The 17,268-nt window shown below is 39.6% G+C and overlaps 2 protein-coding genes across 7 annotated transcripts in view; one reads left to right on the forward strand and one right to left on the reverse strand.

Moving 5' to 3' along the window:
- tacc1 (transforming, acidic coiled-coil containing protein 1) overlaps positions 1-16,940 on the reverse strand; it is a 30,818-nt gene extending 13,878 nt beyond the window's left edge. The window contains exon 1 of one of the 4 annotated variants that reach the window (XM_087179757.1): positions 16,795-16,940. Coding sequence is in view for 3 of the 4 variants with exons in the window: in XM_087179755.1 (XP_087035881.1) it covers positions 11,343-11,413 (71 nt within the window). In the remaining variant the exon portion in view is untranslated. Of the gene's footprint in view, positions 1-171; positions 240-1,032; positions 1,065-11,342; positions 11,693-16,794 lie in introns of those variants that run through there. The other 3 variants (XM_087179755.1, XM_087179756.1, XM_087179754.1) reach the window with 3 other exon arrangements.
- Positions 3,836-10,328, forward strand: aggf1 (angiogenic factor with G patch and FHA domains 1). 3 transcript variants are annotated; one of them, XM_023427878.2, is made up of 16 exons: positions 3,836-3,912; positions 4,007-4,068; positions 4,300-4,493; positions 5,384-5,483; positions 5,585-5,799; positions 6,075-6,206; positions 6,349-6,549; positions 7,374-7,800; positions 7,956-8,064; positions 8,338-8,389; positions 8,490-8,591; positions 8,682-8,847; positions 8,963-9,042; positions 9,137-9,264; positions 9,347-9,446; positions 9,562-10,328. In XM_023427878.2, exons 3-16 carry the CDS (start codon positions 4,308-4,310, stop codon positions 9,799-9,801), a joined length of 2,238 nt encoding a protein of 745 aa, XP_023283646.1. In that variant the 5' UTR covers positions 3,836-3,912; positions 4,007-4,068; positions 4,300-4,307; the 3' UTR covers positions 9,802-10,328. The 3 variants fall into 3 exon arrangements, with proteins under 3 accessions (XP_023283646.1, XP_023283647.1, XP_023283645.1); XM_023427879.2 differs by lacking the exon at positions 7,374-7,800 and adding an exon at positions 6,739-6,808 and having other exon boundaries at positions 3,849-4,068; XM_023427877.2 differs by having other exon boundaries at positions 3,849-4,068.
- Positions 16,941-17,268: the final 328 nt, after the last annotated feature.

The following is a 17,268-nucleotide window of genomic DNA, read 5'->3' on the forward strand; positions in this document are numbered from 1 at the left end:
TAGCAGCAGTTATCAGCTGTAAAGTAAATCTACCAACCACCTATTTAATGTGTGAGTTTCCAAAGCCAAAATGAAACACATACGAGAGCTTCAAAGAGGACACAGCTTCCATTCCTACAGAAAAAAATCAATTCTTTTTTTCAAGTCTATCTTAAAGTAAAACTCACATACCCATGTGTACACCGATAAAGATATTGATCACAATAATCACTCTTCCTGTCCATGCTGGCTGTAAGGATATCCCCTGTTAATGCTGTTCCACTGTAAAAGATCCATAGTCCACTGGGCCAAAATACATCCCAAAGATTAACCAAAGCAAACATGACGCTTCAGCGGCTGCAGTTAGTCAATGGGCCACTTAAAAGGTTACACTCTTATTAGTACAAAATTACCTCTTCTTGTTACTGTGCCTACTCTGCAGCTTAGCGAGGACACACAATGAGGGGAAACAAAAAGAGGGAATTTCACTCTAAAACTGATATGAGGTTATTGCAGGTATTTCTATCCTGGTGTAAATGTCAGCTCACAAGTAACAAGAAATTGCGTTAAAGAAAGTTAGAGGTAATTTAGAGAAAGTGTCTGCATTACATATTTTGTCTACTAGAGAGCAAAAAGTTGATTTTAACACAGTAAAATGTCCCATTCTGTAAATCTAATGTAATCTAATGTTAAAAAAAAAATCTATGTATGCAATGTCTTTATGTTAATTAGGAATGTTGTTGTATTTTTCTAAACCTAAATATATCAATATCAGTAGCCATTATCGACAGGAATATACCGTGGATTTTCTTAAAGGCCAGTATTGAAAGGATGATTACACTGAATGTCTAATAACTCTGTCACTGGACAAGTGAATATTTCATTGGGATAGATTGGAAAAAAGGTGAATCCAATCTTTAATTTGCAGGCAAGACCAGTGATTAAACATAAAAAATGTTTATTATGTCAAAGTGAACAGTCTCATATATTATGACACAGACAAACCCCATTGAAAAAGACTGAAAAACCATTTACAAGTTGAAATCAACTTACATGGATTTAAGAGACATGAATAGTACACTGGATATCAACAAATACCATCCTCTGTGCAGCTCCAGTGCCAGAAACTCAAAGGTTTAGTTTGGCCACACAGCAGCTAAACTCCTCCCAAATTCCCATCCAGGAGCAGAGACACACGTGCCTCAGTCGGCCTCAGAGTTTCCACATTTGACCAGAAAGGGTGGAGTTTGTTCTCTGCCCACTTATTTACTGTCTGGGTCTGCTGGAGCTCGTGGGGCTGGGTAGAGGGAGATAGGGATCCTAGCATGCATTGATCATGTGAAGGTAGTAGTTAAGGAAGAGATTATCACTGAAGCATGATGATCAACCTGTGCTTTTATTCTGAGGAGTTAGTATCTCTTTCTTGTCTGTAAAATGTTTGATCACAAAAGCACCAGGCTTTCCTGTTTTTGAAGTTACTGAGCCACACCGGAGACCCTCAGTAGCTCAGGCTTAATAGAACAAAAGGGTACTGTCTTCCGATGTGTTATGAGTGGTAATACTGATCAATTATTCTTGAAACAACAGTAAGGTCATATGTGATCAACAGATAAAGCTGAAGCAGATGAGAAACTTTAGAAGGAAGGTGTGATAGTGGTGTTTTTTCTACATCATTCCTACATTTTTTAAGAATAAGTTTCAATCTGAAAGCTGAAAAAGCATAAAAGACTTTGTTACCATGGTCTCGCTGTTTACTACAAATGACTCTCTGCACCACTGATGAAGGGCCAGTGAAAAAGCCAAGGATTGGTAGGTTGCATAAGAAAGCATTCCTATTACCATCACTAACATGAAATCATAACAACTTGTTGCTCAAAATGCTGAACTAAATGCCAATGTTTTTTTCTTTTCTTTTTCCCAAACTGCTGGTCGTACTCACAGACGACTGGTGCTTTTCTAGTCTAAATATGGCATCAATAAACATCAGTAGGTATCGTGAGGCGGCTGTGTGTGTCTCCAGATAAAAGACCGACCCATTCTTAAAGGCTGCTCTACCACCACCACCACCACAGCTATACCAGGGCTCCTGCCAAGAAGTCTGACACTCCACCAAAATCCAAACACAACTCAAAAGAACTCGGATTTCAAACACAGTGGGAGGAACCTGAAAGGAATCTTTGAGAAAGTCCCTAAAACTAGAAGGAAAAACAATCTGGCTTCCCTGACTTATTGTGGAGTTTTTCTCAGCAATTCAAATTGTGTCTGTCTCTAATGTGACTAATGACACATTTATGTAAAGTCTTAGAGTGATTGTGTGTCTTAACACCCAGTAACAATATACATGTATTTCCCACAAGGCTGTTCTGTAACTTCACAGCTCAAGTGGACTGTACTGACAGAGTGCAAGGATAAAATGTGCTCATACTCAAATTGTATATTTACACTGTGTCTACAGTATAATACTGTATAATACACTCTTGCCATAAATAGACCATGTGTTTTAATTTTAGAGGACAATAGTCGAGCCACAGTATTACATAACAGCCCTTCCTCTGGAGCCTGAAATAAGCGCAGAGACACAGAGAGATGGCCTGATCTTGGCAAGTGTCAGCAAGCTATTTGAATGCAGCAGAGGTTCCTGGAAATGAATGAATGTAAAAATAATTGGGGAGAGGTAAAAGACAGAAGAGGAGGAGGAAGTGAGTCAAAATGTGACCAGTAGGATAGTGATGTGTTTGAAGAACAGCAAAGCACAAGTGGAGCAAGGGTCATTGACAGAGACAGTATGAGCAAAAACTTGCCTGTGTTGTAGCTGTACTGTAGTAGCCCTCATCCCTGCCTTATTAAAACAATGAGGGAACATGTCAGTTCCCAAAAAGCAAATATGGACAGCTGGAAATAACAAAATCTGAACAACTTGAAACAAACATTCCTCAGCCAGCAGAAAAAAACTGCTATCAGCTAGCAGAAACTGTTATGTTATGAGTTATGATCACATCCGCCCAGAAATGAGTGTAAACACTTCTCCAGTCTCAATAGTACTGGAGAGGCAATAGTGTTCCTCCTAGTTCTACTCTGAGCTGTCAGATGGCAGAATCAGTATGTTGCATTGACATCTAGTGGTCAACGAGGATAATAACACCTGGACTGTGTGCCTTGATAAGAAATAACAATTGCACAAAATTCTGTTTACATATTCTGATAACATCAGAAGTTAAAATACTCAATTACCAATGTTCATATGCAAACCTAAAATAAAGATATGATATCTATTATACAAATCCCAATCATATTCATCATGTTCAATATTGCATGGTGTAAAACATTAAGGTGTGCAGGCCCATTCATATTTATATAAGTCAGACCTTACTCATAACCCACACTACTGCCCACTGACATACTGCACATGAATCCATTGTGATGACATTCACAATCTATGGATTATCAAATGATTCACTTCGATTCACTTCCACTATTTTTCTACGGTAAAACTCAGCTAATACACAACTTCATTTATAATTTTTCAAAATGCTCAGTGTTGCACCATATGCAAATATTTACCTTCAAATATAAAGTAGTGGGAGAGTGTCAAAAATGAGAGTAGACAGTACAGTTTAGTTTTTTATGTTGCTTGCCGGCCTCCATAGTGAAAACTTATACCATCAAAAACATAAATCAATGTCGTGCTATTTTAAAAAATAGTCAGTGGAAAAAAATGTAAAAGATGAAAGCAGAGTGTCTGGTTTATTGTCATTATTAAAAACCATGAATGTGGATCGCCGTTAGGTGGCGGTAAAGTTATTCGTGATGTGGCGGATTGACAGAGGGAAAGGAAGTCACACCCGAAGAAGAAGTACTTCCGCTGTGTCGTGTTAACTCGTAGCTTGTAGTAAATGGCGGTCGTGAACACGGTGGACTGTAAACATTTCCACGGTTATAACTCTAACTGTCTAATTCTCTTCAAAACATGTTCTCGACTGTGTCGGAAATGCAGGCTGGTTACAAGATGTTTATTTTCAACTTTCAGGTTGGTTCATGTGCCGTGCTGACAGAAAACATACTGCCAAAGAGGAGAAAACGAAAGAAGCGGTAAGGAGAGCAGTGTAATGCAGCAGCCCAGCCACTATTACTAAACATTTCAGTGTGCTCCTGTAGCTGTAGAGTTTTAATTGGTATTTCATATTTCAGTGTCTGTGTGATAACCCGTGTATCTGGTGTACTGCGTCCAGTAGTTAACGTTAGCAGACCGATGAGCTGGCAGTCGTTATTATCTCTATGACTCCGTGAATGACTTACACACTTTAATATCAACATCTTCAGTTGAACTGATGGAGACCGAAGATGGAGACAGGGAAGCTACGTCTGAAGTAGCTGAGCTACGTCTGAAAGCAGACTCCCTGAAGCAGGAGCTCAAAGAGTGCAGAGCCGAGCTGGCGAAGTTACAGAAGCAGCTGAACCAGTCTGAAAGACTGCAGAGGAGCACGGAGAGCTACAATGAAGACCTGAGGAAACAGGTCAGTCCATGTCCAGTCCACACACTTCAGTTCAGCTTGTTCAGAGCTGTCCTCTACAGTATGGTTGTTTAGCTGAGAGGATATTTATTTTGTCTGTCTGTCAACGCGTAAAGGTTTTAATTTATCCGGTAAAGCCTTGTTTTGGTCGCTAAACATTAGTCTGAATGGATCTGTCAAAACTCTGTCCAAACTATTTAAAGTTTTAAAGTTTAACTATTCTAACCCGTAAAGAAAAAAAGAAAATACTGTCACAATATCCGGGAATTCAAGATAACAAATGTCTTCAAAACATTGAAATTTACTGCAGCAAATTCACACATTTAAGAAGTTATATCATTCAGATCATTTTTGGGGGATTTTTGCTTCAAAAAACAACAAACAGTCGATCGATTATCATTATAGTTGAGATTTTCTGTCAGTTGACTAATTAATCATCAAATGATTGTTACAGCTCTGATTGAATAATTGAAAACCGAAATGTCACCCAGATGATATATGATGTAGCTTTATTAACCCACAGGGAAAGGTTTGATCCCATGATGCTTGATATTCCATTACACCCCTGTCAAATACAGGTTTCCCCCAAGGAACTGATTAGTGGAGGTGGTAAGCCACCCAGATCCTAAGACATTTAGCAGATCACAGCCTAATAACCTAATAACCATATAACATCTGTGGCATTTGCTGCCTTTTCTCTAATGGTTAATTTTTGAATTAAAAAAAAGTCTATACATTTTATATAAAGTGTAAAGTGGAGTGGTCTTTTTTCATAGGCGTGGTGATTCACACCCAGAAAACCCTGAAATAAATCAGACTGTTAAATCATGTTGTTGTGGTTGGTGTTTCAGGAGTGTCTGCCAGTTGAATAAATCTGAAATATATTGTTTCAGGTTGATCAGCTGAGTGCAGAGATTCATGAGCGGAAGAAGAAAGATAAAGACAGAGTCAACAGTGAAACTCAGACTGAAGAATACGTATGGACAGAAACTGGTGTGTTACGTTCAATTGCACATTAATTACACTGGATGACCATATCAGTTTGTCAGAAAGTGAAAAAAAATTGTTGAAAATTTTTGGATATTCCCTTCCAGATTATTACAACTACTACTACGGAAGCTACTGTCAAAACTCTGAGGCAGCAGACACTCAAGAAGGTCCGAATGCAGCAGCAGCAGCAGCAGCAGCAGCAGCAGCAGCAGTGGATGGAGCTGCTGGCAGCGAGGCTGCAGAGATTTCAACACCAAACGAAGCAGCAGCTGCTGATGAGTCAGGTCAACCTGACAGCAGTGTTAAAGCCACAACAGAGGTCAGCTTTATTAAAAAGTTAATTATTTGTTAGCTTTCTTAAAAAGTTACTAAAAGCAGAAGTGCAAGTGCAAATATTTGGTGTTTTTACTATATGAATGGCTCAAAAAAAATCAGAACAAGTATTGATGGTTCAAGTCATTGATCAGTTGGTTATTTTTTTCAACAGTATCCCCAAATACTGAAATAAGGTCATGCTGCTGTGGTTGTGTATAAATTGAGTTTATACATTTCAGTTCACAATATGAGATAAATATATGATGTTGTCTCTTCCAGGAGGGTGATGCAGGATCCATTGCAGATATGTTGAGGGCCACTGCTGAGGAGGCTATGACACAGACTGGGTTTGTCTTTGATGAGACTACTGGGATGTACTATGATCACAGCACAGGCTTCTACTACGACTCGGTTCGTCAGCACTTTTACTTTAAACTTTGATTAATTTCTTTCTTTTAACTTTGAGTTAATTTCAGCATCAATTTAGGTTTTTTTTTGACAGACATTATGTACTAGTCATTTGATCTTATGCATGTTATTTTCTCTTCCTCAGGCCAGTCAATTGTACTATGATGCCAACACCGGCATTTACTACTACTACGATGCAGAGAGCGGACGATACCAGTTTCATTCCAGGATTGAGGTGCCTGCTGCACAGACTGGTGCAGAGTCCTGCTCAGACAAAACCACTGCTGAAAAGAAAGGCAGGAAGTTCAAGAAAGGGGCCAAGAAAACGTCACACCAGGATGATAAGGTATGTAACAACTACAACTTTTATTGATGTATGACGTGGAGTCATTTTGTTCTTTGTGGCTGACAGCTGGCTTTTGACTTTGTAGTTCACCTTAAAAATCCTCTTGACTTTGTTGGTCTCAGTCTTCAAACACCTGCTTTTTGTATTCATTTGAGACTAGTTCCCTAAAAGACTATTCCTCTGATCTAGGTGCAAGAGGTGACTAGCTCATTGGCTAAAATGAAGATTTCCTCATACTGGAATACTGCTTCCCACAGAGGTACACTCTTCATACCAACATGCAAAGCATTTGGAAATGTTTGTAGTTATTTTTAACCTGAATAGCCTTTGCCATCACAAAGGGCCTTTTACAGATTCCATTAACAAAATAAATCACTTAGGCAGTTTAAGTAAAGGCAGCAGCTCCTGACATCCATACAAGCAACACCTTTATTAGTATTTAAACGTGATGTGACCTCTTACACTCTACAAAACTACAAAAGTCAAATCCTGGAATTTAATCATAAAATATTCAATAATATTCTGTAGGATGTTTCAAACACCTTTTAGTGTAATCTAATAACTGTTTACATGTTTAAAGTGATCAATAGTTGCTCTGTACTGTGCCATAAACCTTGAATGACTCAAGGATTTAGTGACATTGTGCATAAATGTGGGTATAAACTACTATCTGGACAACTGAGGAAGTAACTTGGTGAATTGTCTTTGAAGACTGAGACCATGTATAAGAACACTATGCGGGATCTGCAATACAAAGCCAGCCGGCCTGCTGTCAGTGAACTTCACAGGAGGTGTTAATCACACCATTGTCTGTCTGATGGCAGGAACACATATCTGATGATATTAAGTTGGAAGAAGAAGAAATTGAGTGGGTTGAACTACAAACATCTAAGAGGACCACAGAATCACAAAAACTCAAGCGAAGGTCTCGTAGTGCAGATTCGGCTCCACGTCGCGAGGAGAAGGACAAATCTTCATCAAAGAGGAAGAAGCAGAAAAACGGTTCACACCATGATGATAAGGGAAGATCAAAGAAGAAAAGGAAAAAATCAAAATCTGCAAAGCGGAAGAAGAAAAAAAGCCCAGCTCGGAGTCATGACTCAGAGGGGAACAGTGAACCGGAAGAGGGTGAGATCACAGAGTCAGAGAAAGAGGAGTGGGAGTCTACTCCTTCATTCTCATCATCTTCTGGCTCCCCCTCCAAGGAAAGCCCAGAATCAGAATCAGAGATGGACACTCAGAGTCAGGAAGGTGAGAGGAAGCGCCTGGCCTCGACACACATGCCCACTGTTTGCTCTTTGGGAAATTGTTTTAGCTGGTAGTGATTTATTCTTTCATTAGTTCCCAGCACTCTCTCTGAGGCCATTGTGACATGTCTTGATGACTTTGGTGTACTTTTCTTGCAGCCAAAGACATTTGGCCGCCCTGTGTAAGAGTGACAGTGGTCAGGTCTCCAGTGCTGCAGGTGGGCACTCTGTTCATCATCACAGCCGACTCTCCAGCCACCATTGGCAGGTTGGTGTAATTTTCTCTGTTGTCATGCAGCAACTTTCATACCAAGGACTTAAAAATGTGTGCATTTAGTTGGGGTAGTATGGGGAATTGTTAGTGCCAAGGCTGCAGTACCGAGCTGTCATGGCTCTGTATGTGGCTTTAAGAATTACAAAATACACCTTTTTTGGGAGTATGACAAGTAGTACTTGCACTTAGTGAAAATATAAGTAATTGGTCTTCCTGTATGTCATAATGGCTCAGAAAGCTTGATGCTAACATGCTATCTTGTTGCAGAGAGAAAGATATGGATCATGCAATCCGAATACCAGAGATGGGAGTCAGCAAGGTAACCCTTTTCACTTTTATATTTCTCCAGGAATCTAAATAATTTATTTGTGTAATGCAGGGTTATGTGATGTGTCTAACTGTAAACTGGTTGGCTCCAGTTCCATGCAGAGGTGTACTTTGACCAGGAGCAGCAGAGCTACATGTTGGTGGACCAGGGAAGCCAGAACGGAACAGTCATCAATGGCAACCGAATCTTACAGGTCAGCATTTTGTCTTGGTTTGCTGCCTCTAAATAAAACAGGAAAACATCAAGCGAGCAATCACTTTATCAATGAATATTTCCTCTGCAGCCCAAAGCTAAATGTGAGCCACATGCACTGATGCACGGTGATGAGGTGAAGATGGGAGAGACTGTGCTCTCTTTCCACATCCACTCAGGCACTGATACCTGTGATGGATGTGAGCCTGGACAGGTGATGGCTCATCTCAGCAAGCACAGGAGAGAGGAGAAGACAGGTGAGCAACCTGAAGAGGAGACCCATCCACAGAAAAACAAGGACAATGCTTTTGGTATAGGTTCATGAAACAGCAGTGATATACTTGGCTTTACTCTCAGTTTTTTCCCCCAAAGGCCCTGTTCTCACCAAAGAGGATAAAGAAGCACTAAGACAGAAGGAGCTGAAGCAGATGAAGGCCAAATATGGCCTGCAGGTGAGTGTCATCAGGACTAGCAGCAGACGGTTTTAGTTTAAACCCTCTTCTTCTCTCTATGCAGTCAGTCACCTCTGTGTTTTTCTGTAAACAGAGCACTGAGTATGAGGAGGCCAAAGCCCTGAGGAACCCAAAATACAAGGACCGAGCAGAGTCTCGACGACAGACGGTGGGCAGTCAAGGGGTTTTCCAACGAGATGATGCACCCGCTTCTGTTCATGAGTAAGTCTTGTCTTGACTGTTGCTAATGGATGGAAATGATGGACTCAAGTTTTAATCATATATTATGTTTTTCCTCACAAAGGGAGATCAGTGAAGTCAATAAAGGACGGAAGATGTTAGAAAAGATGGGCTGGAAGAAAGGAGAGGGACTGGGCAAAGAGGGAACTGGAATGAAGGACCCGGTAAGGCCGCTTTATAAACTGGGGATGTCTTATTGGCACATGTGTTTATATGTAGATGTACTCTGAAGCAATAATATGATTCGATTTTCTTTCTTTCTCATTCTTTTCCCCACAGATTGAACTGAAAATCAGAAAGTCGCAGTCGGGTTTGGGGGCTGGTGCTGCCATGTCTCTAGACAGTGTCTCCATAACTAGATCAAAGTCTCAGAAGAACTGGGAGAAAGCCCGAGAGAGATTTGTGGATTCATGCCAGCCTGACATGCTGGCACACAAAACACAGAACAAGTCACCCAAAGCTTGGGTCAGAGCAGAAGAGACTGAGACCACAAACACACAAACTGACAGCCAAAGTTAGGGATTAGTGCAGATGCATATATTTATTGTGGATATTAAGAGCTGAGTGTTATTATTACTCAGTTTGTACCCAGGTGTGTTGGCTGAAGATCCCAGCAAATTGAATCTAAACTGATTTTCTCTGAGTAACACTTTGTTCTGCGGAGAGCAGAATCTGACCACAGTGTTAATCTTGGCAACCGAATGATTTAGTCTTTTGATGCTGTTTTTATTTTATTTTTTATTCATTTTATTTTTGTTGATTGACTTCTAGTGTAGTTTTAGTCAACAAAAACTAAATACTTTTTAGTCTGGTTTTCATCAGTGCCTCAGTCTCATTTATGTTGTACATTTTTCATTTTTTATGTCATCTATGATTTTTTTAGGCTACTGCTGTTGCTATCTTTGTGTACAGTTACCATGGTCACAGGTGGCAGCAGTTAATCAGGAGCTACAGTGTGTGAATCCACAGATGCAAACAGGTTGTTGGAACATGTCCATTCGTCTGTCTTTCATCATCATTTAGCTGTTAATAAATCCTGAAATACATTTCATCAGAGTTCTTGTTTTCAAACGTAACTTATTTAGTTTCAGTCTTAGTTTTCATTGTGAAAAATAGTTCTTCAACAAATATTTTTTTATCCTAGTTTTTGTTGACAAAATTAACACGGATGAGCACAAGTATCACATCACCATGATTTTAACACTGAATAACTGAATAATGAGTGGATAATGTGGGCTGTTTACTATCTACAACACTAGGAGTAGTAGTTACTGAAAGATTAAACTGAGTGTTTCACAGTCAATGCGTCTGTAGTCCAACCTACAGAGGGAACATCTGCCACTGTGCCTCCCAGAACAAAAAGGACATGGATCGCCTCAAGCAAATATTGACTATATTTCTCACAATGAGATCATACTGTGATGAGACAACTACAGATCAGTTAAGACAACCCTGTGAACTGATCATGTCAAACCAGTCACAACGGTTGGGTGTAACACTGTCCCTGCCCCCCCCTCCCTTTTTTTTTTTTTTTTAATCCTGTCACATCGAATTTTGAATATACTCAACATTTTGGTTCTGTTTTATTCACTGCTCCTTATGTAAGATCAGATCCTTTTTTATTGTCATTGGTGTGTTTGCTCAAAAGCCCACAGACACACATACAAACACTTGTGTGAAGCCAGTGAGCTAAGATATTTTAAAGTCCATCTGTTTGCAGTCCTATCTGTGGATTCATTTTGAGGGTGTGTGAATATTTGCACGTGTGTGCCAGTGTACACTTAAACAGAGGCCAGTCTCACGCTAAACAGAAAAAGAATGTATAGTGTAGCCACAAGTCCATTATTGTGGTTTACGTTATAGTTAGTTTCATGCATTAATATAACTGTGTACAACTTCAGTAATATTGACCTGAAATGTGGGAAAGTTAAAAAGCCTTGTGTTAGTAGTTAAGCTGAGGAAACATAAGTGTTAAGTCAACAATTTAAAGACCAAACAACAGTAGGTTTTCTGTAATGCACTGTAACACCTGAATCAAACAGGTGATTGGATTGACTCACATGATACTGTTGGTGTGGCTCCTTGAGCTGGCTCGCCTGCTGCCGCTCTTCTGACTTATAGTGCCACCCATTTTGATCTTCAATCTCTCCAGTCGATGGATAGACACCGTCACTGGTACGGGCGTGTATTTCCCTCAGCAAGTTGCCATACTCCCCTCAGACTGTTGAGTGGGTAGCAGTGGTTCTCTGCTGTCAGATTTCTTCCTCTCGACAGGTAGATCCTCTTGTCCCTCCCTTCTCAAGTCTCCTCCCTCAACCTACTGTCAAACACTCAACAGCTGATACTGGAGTGTAATGAAATGGAAGCTATCAGCTTCTTTCCGCTGTGCAACGGTTGTATCGGGTAGAAAGTCTCAGCCATAAAAAGATGTTGTGAGTCATGAGATAAAGTGTGAATTCATTCTTGTATGAGGATGTGGCCCTGGGCTTTTGAGAGATCTGGCTTGACCAGTTCCTGACACTGCGAGAGCATTCAGAGGAACACTGGGCCACTGTTCTTTCAAGTGCATTCATAATGTAATTTTTTTTCCAGAAGTTGTGCAAAATGTGAAGTGACTGTTAGTGTTTTAGGACAAAATCAGCTGATTTGAGTTCTATGAATTGCCTGTTGCGTGATAAAAAAAATAATATACCAGTAACTAAATCTCTTATGTTTTACAGGGCATGTTGAAGTGCATTTTTCCAAATATGAAAATGAACAGTGTATTGAAGTTGTGTAATCTGTACAATATAAGCAGTGCAAGTGCATGTTGATGTTGCAGGTGGTACATTTTCATTTCTCTTGCAGTTAGAAAATGTGACCGTTCCTGAGGTCACTGTTTATCTTTGGATTGTATTGTCACAGGCAACTGGTGACAAGTCCTCTTTAAGTCTTAGTTTGAAGCTGAAACAATCTGTGTCATGTGACAGACAAGAAATAGTTTTCATATTCATTTAAGAAAGCCGAAAGAGGAGATTTTGTTACTACACCACATCTGTATTTTAGTAGGCTATACATTTTTTTGGAAGATTTTGGTGTGAAGCCAGGGAGATTGCCGGTTAAATAACACCATATGACCAAGTTGGTTCAACTAAACACAATTAAAGAAGCCAAAGGTGATGAGAGTTTTGAAAGTTGTAAGCAACTAGAACATTTATGCACACTTGCTAAAACGTGCTATTGCATTGTCTGACTCTCTTAAAGACACCTTGTTTTCCATCTTGTTTGGCTTTGACTTAAACGCAGGTCAAAGGTCAAGGAGCAAGAAAAGGTCCTACTCTCTTTCATACCAGACATACATAACCCTCACCACACAGCTTTGTCCAAAAACATTGTTGTGTGCTGCATTTTAAATAAGATCAGACGAAGAAGAAAGCATCTCGGATCTGCAGATAATAGAGGAATGTCTCTACAGCCAAGTGTTCCAGGTATTCAGATGACATTTAAGGCCTCACTCTCGATCTAGATAGTCAAGATGAGTCAGAAGTTACTAATGAAAGAGAAGTATTTCTTTTTCATAATTTGTAATTTTCCATGCACGAATTAACTTACATTTAGAGGGCTGTCATATCACATACTGTCATTTAAAATAAAATGCTTATGTACATTAAGATATTTAAGAAAAGACAGCTGATTTAAGTTCTTTGTTTGCAGACTTTGTACCTCATTACAAAACAGTGCAAGGGATGGGCCCTGCAACTGGGCTATCTTGATGAGAATGTCAGATAGGCTAGATGTCAATTAAAACTCTGCTGTTCTATATATATATATATATCTATCATACTGTTTATTTGTTTAAGCTAAGTTTAAGGTACTCCTGTTATTTTGTCCACCCCCTAGATGCAGTAGCAATCACACACACAATTTCCAAATGTCCTCCAAATGTCTCACATGCAGACCTTCGATTTACAGATGTTCCCTGAATGCCTCATAAACAGGTAATGGGTAGATGCTAGCTAGAGCACACATCATCAGGGGCCCCACTTAGGGGACTTTTTGGGGCAGCAAAAGTGCACTGCATAGTGTATACATGGGAGGTTTAAAAGGTTTTATAGTTGTCATTGCAAAATGTGCCAATATGAGGGGCCATCGGGGGCCCCTTTTCTCCTTATGGACCCCAAACTTTTTCCTGGTTTGCCTCTTCTGACTGTTTTCTGCCTAGATGGATGTATTTACTGTTGCAGGAACCCGTGACACACAATATCTGATGGCAATCCTTCCCTAGATAAACTTAATCACAAGATAACCAGAGGAAGAAAGAAAAAAATATTTATTTTTTATTAATTTTTTTTCATGTAAAATGGTGAACATCAAAAGCAATTTGAATTGCTGAAAAGTTGAATTTTATTAAATCAAAATTCAAATGAAATTATATTAAATTGTTTTATGCAAATTCAAAATATAAATTTAATCAAACAAATCAGGTGTATTGAATTAAATAAACAAAATTGAGTTAAACTAAGTCAATTTAATTAATTAAATGGCATATGATATTAAATCAATTCATTGAAATTGAATTGAAATAATTTTTCTAATTAAATTAAACATTTAATTTAATCAGTTTAATACAATTCAGTTCAATCAATTTATAGGTTCTGAAGTTGGGACTGACATGCCCCTAATTTTTAGGAATGTCTCCTAACTTCCCAAAAAATATAACCTGGGCTCTCAGATTCTCTGAGGAGGAAAAGTAATTCTTTGGTTGGTCCAGATCTATCACTGAGTGAAGCCTGACATCAACTGGCAGATTGTGATCACTACCAGAGTCTGTTTACTGTAGAGTTTCCCTGCTGTGTGTCAGAGCAACCATGCAGTATAGTAGTAAGAGCAACTCCTTCATCATCATCAATCATAGTTTCCCTGCATGGGCAGGACGTCATTCATTTCTATGGCTTTCCATTATGGTCAAGGGCTGGGCTAGGCTGTGCTGCAAGCATCGGTCAATGGAGGCTATAATTTTGGAAAATATACCTCAGAAATACGCTTCAGTCAGAAATACGTCATGATGGTTTCACTATTTAAAAGACTTGAATTTGAGTTGCGTGTTTTTAGAGCTAGTCTGGTATATTGCATTGCTCAGAGCTTACCACAACTTGTTGACGATAATGTGTTTATCAGTGCAGTTCAAACAGCTGTGTAGCAGAATAAGTCCTTGTGCAATATATGGTGCACACATCAACAGCCATTGGGTCATGTTGGTGGTCACAGCCACAAAACGAAGACAATAGCTCTATAGACAGATGGGAGACATCTCTTTGGAGTCCGCTCTACCAAGTATTTTATGTTGCACTACAGACAAGTACTGTAGATTACAAAAGTGTGGCGTACAGATCAGATATATAGGGAAACATACATTATCGTATGAAAACAATCAGGATAAAAGATATACCAAATGATGCTTGCCACAAAACCATGTTTTTGATTGTAAGGACCCAGTATGTTTTGTGCACAACTTTGATGCCTTTGTTCTCTTTAACATGCTGGATCTAACTAGATATAAAACTAATATGATACTGGGTTCCACTGTGGTAACTTTTTCTAAATGGCATTAATAATGTTTTGTGAATTTTCATTGAGTTACACTTGAGTCCTCTATCTTTGATCCAGACACAGGCAGAAAATCAACCTTTTCTCGCCAGGCTCAACACATTTTCATTTCATTTTAGCCAGACCTCATCTGTCTGCCGTCATCTCTAACTCTGTGTTTTCGCAATCTCAATCTGTGCCTGTGATTCCATTGAGAGGCATGAGACCAGAAGCAACACAAGTCAGAGAAACAGTCCTGTGTTGACTCAACACCCCCCACCACACATACACACACACACACACACACACACACACATACTTCACTTCCGGCTCAGTCAGCCCTCCCAGCCATGTCCGTCTAGACCGCTAAATCTGTGCCTCTACAAACCAGAACAGTGCTCTCTGGCTGAAAACCTAAGATTGTACTATTTTAAAACCTGATTGTGATCCTTGGATAGCAGTCAAAAGAGATTCCAGCACAGAAAAATGCACTTGTTGGATATGAATGTCCATGTGAGGAGAGGAGAGGAGAGGTCAGGAAGTGGGGGTTTAAACACTTCAAAAATGTTCACAGGTCATCCAACTTGATCCTTTTGGCTGAGAGGAACTTATCCTCATTCCAACCACATTTCAATGGAAATGTGTTTTTTACTTAATGAAGCCGGCTCTTTCAAAATATTTTTTTTATGTTAACAAAAAAGAAATTAGGTTACTCTATTTGGATAAAGAAATCTCTTGCACAATTATTGTTTGTGTGAAAATAAAGTCGTCACAGGGCTTCTGTTTGTGTATTTGAGGGAAATGACCCCTCACGTGTGTCATGTCATGAATCTTGAGAGCGTGAGGCTGGTTGTGGGTTGTAGGTGCTGTGTTTTCCTCTTATATGTATGTGAGAACATTCTGCAAGTGACATTATTGTTTATATTGCTTGTTTGTACATATGAAAAGAAGAATGACAACACTATGTTATGTTATTTTTGAAAATCATGCTTCAAAATAATAACATCTTTGTTTAAATACCACATCCAGACCAAAATTCTTCTCCTCCAAACTGAATGGAAATTCCAACAAAACAGCTTCCTCCCGGCAAGTGACTCATTCAGAGCCACTGTTGAATGTCTTCCACCCTTGGCCTTTCCTGCTCAGGGCCCCAAGTCTCTGGGTGTGTCTCCCTGTGACCTCATCTTCCCAGAAAATTATCCAGAAACCTCAGCAGCACAATCGCTCACATGATGCATGCTCCATGCAAGTTGTCCACAACAACAAACCGGACAGTTTTTAGAGAAACATCGCTTTGCTTATTACGTCAACAGTGCTGATGGTGGTGCCTGTGCGCCAGCCTGTTCATTCAGCCAGAGAGTGTGTGTAGGCTATAGCATCCTGTTTATGCAGCCTGGTCACTGCTGCCGTGAGAACGTTAATATCTGGCTCAGTCTGAAGCTTGAACAAGCCTTCAGACTTTCAGTCTTATCCTCATTGTTCTTGCTAAAGTTCTTCTCATTCAAATCATTCTGGCTAAATCTTCCTTTATAGCAAAGAACTCAAACTCTCAGCAACTTGCCTTACCTACTGTTTTTACAACAACAGCTTTAATGAACAGAGCTGCTTTACACCTCCAAACATCACACCCACCACAAAACGCTGTGTCAACTAGTGAGTGGAATTATAGATTCATGAAAAGAGGCTTTGTGTTCATGCAAAAGACAATAGCTCCTGCATGGCAGCAGGACGTTTAAACCAGACACAGCACATTCAATGAGTCATCTGACACAATGTCCAAAAGTCAGTCTGAACATTTTGTCAAAAGAAATCAATACTAGACAACTAATACAGTTTACTAAAGCATACTGATTATGTCTGTCTACTCAAAGCAGTAATTATATAAATAATGGTACACCTGACTGACAGACAGCTGTCACAATTTGAGTGTCAGAGTGTAAATCATACCTTGACTCCTCTGAGAATTGACAAGCTGTGACCGGTCTGCTGTGACGTCCTTCACAGTGGATGGAAAAGTCTTCGGTCAGTGACTGAGGTCCTTGAGGGAGTCAGTGTTCAGACTGCTGTTGGAGTTGCCGCTCTCTGAGTGAAAATAGTTGTTCTCTCTGCGTGACGGAGCTTAGCCCATGTGGCTGGATGGGAAATGGGAAATGAACTTTCTGGGCAAAGAGCCAAGAACAGTGGGTTTTAAAGACACAGCAGTTTCAGTGCTATATAAGGTTTAGTCACACTTTATCTGATGTAAGTTACAAGTAAAGACATTTAAACTGCTGTATTTATCAATTGCAAGCATACTGTTGAGTTTACTCATGGATGAAAACATGAATTAATTCCAGCATTTCCAGTTACTTAGTGTAAATGCATAATTGTTGTACTTCACACAGACATGGACTTTTAGTGGCTGAGATCTACATAACTTCA

This window comes from Seriola lalandi, unplaced genomic scaffold, assembly GCF_002814215.2.
Source record: "Seriola lalandi dorsalis isolate HSWRI2012SDOR001 ecotype SW California unplaced genomic scaffold, Sedor1 jcf7180002054864, whole genome shotgun sequence".
NCBI classification, from domain to species: domain Eukaryota; kingdom Metazoa; phylum Chordata; class Actinopteri; order Carangiformes; family Carangidae; genus Seriola; species Seriola lalandi.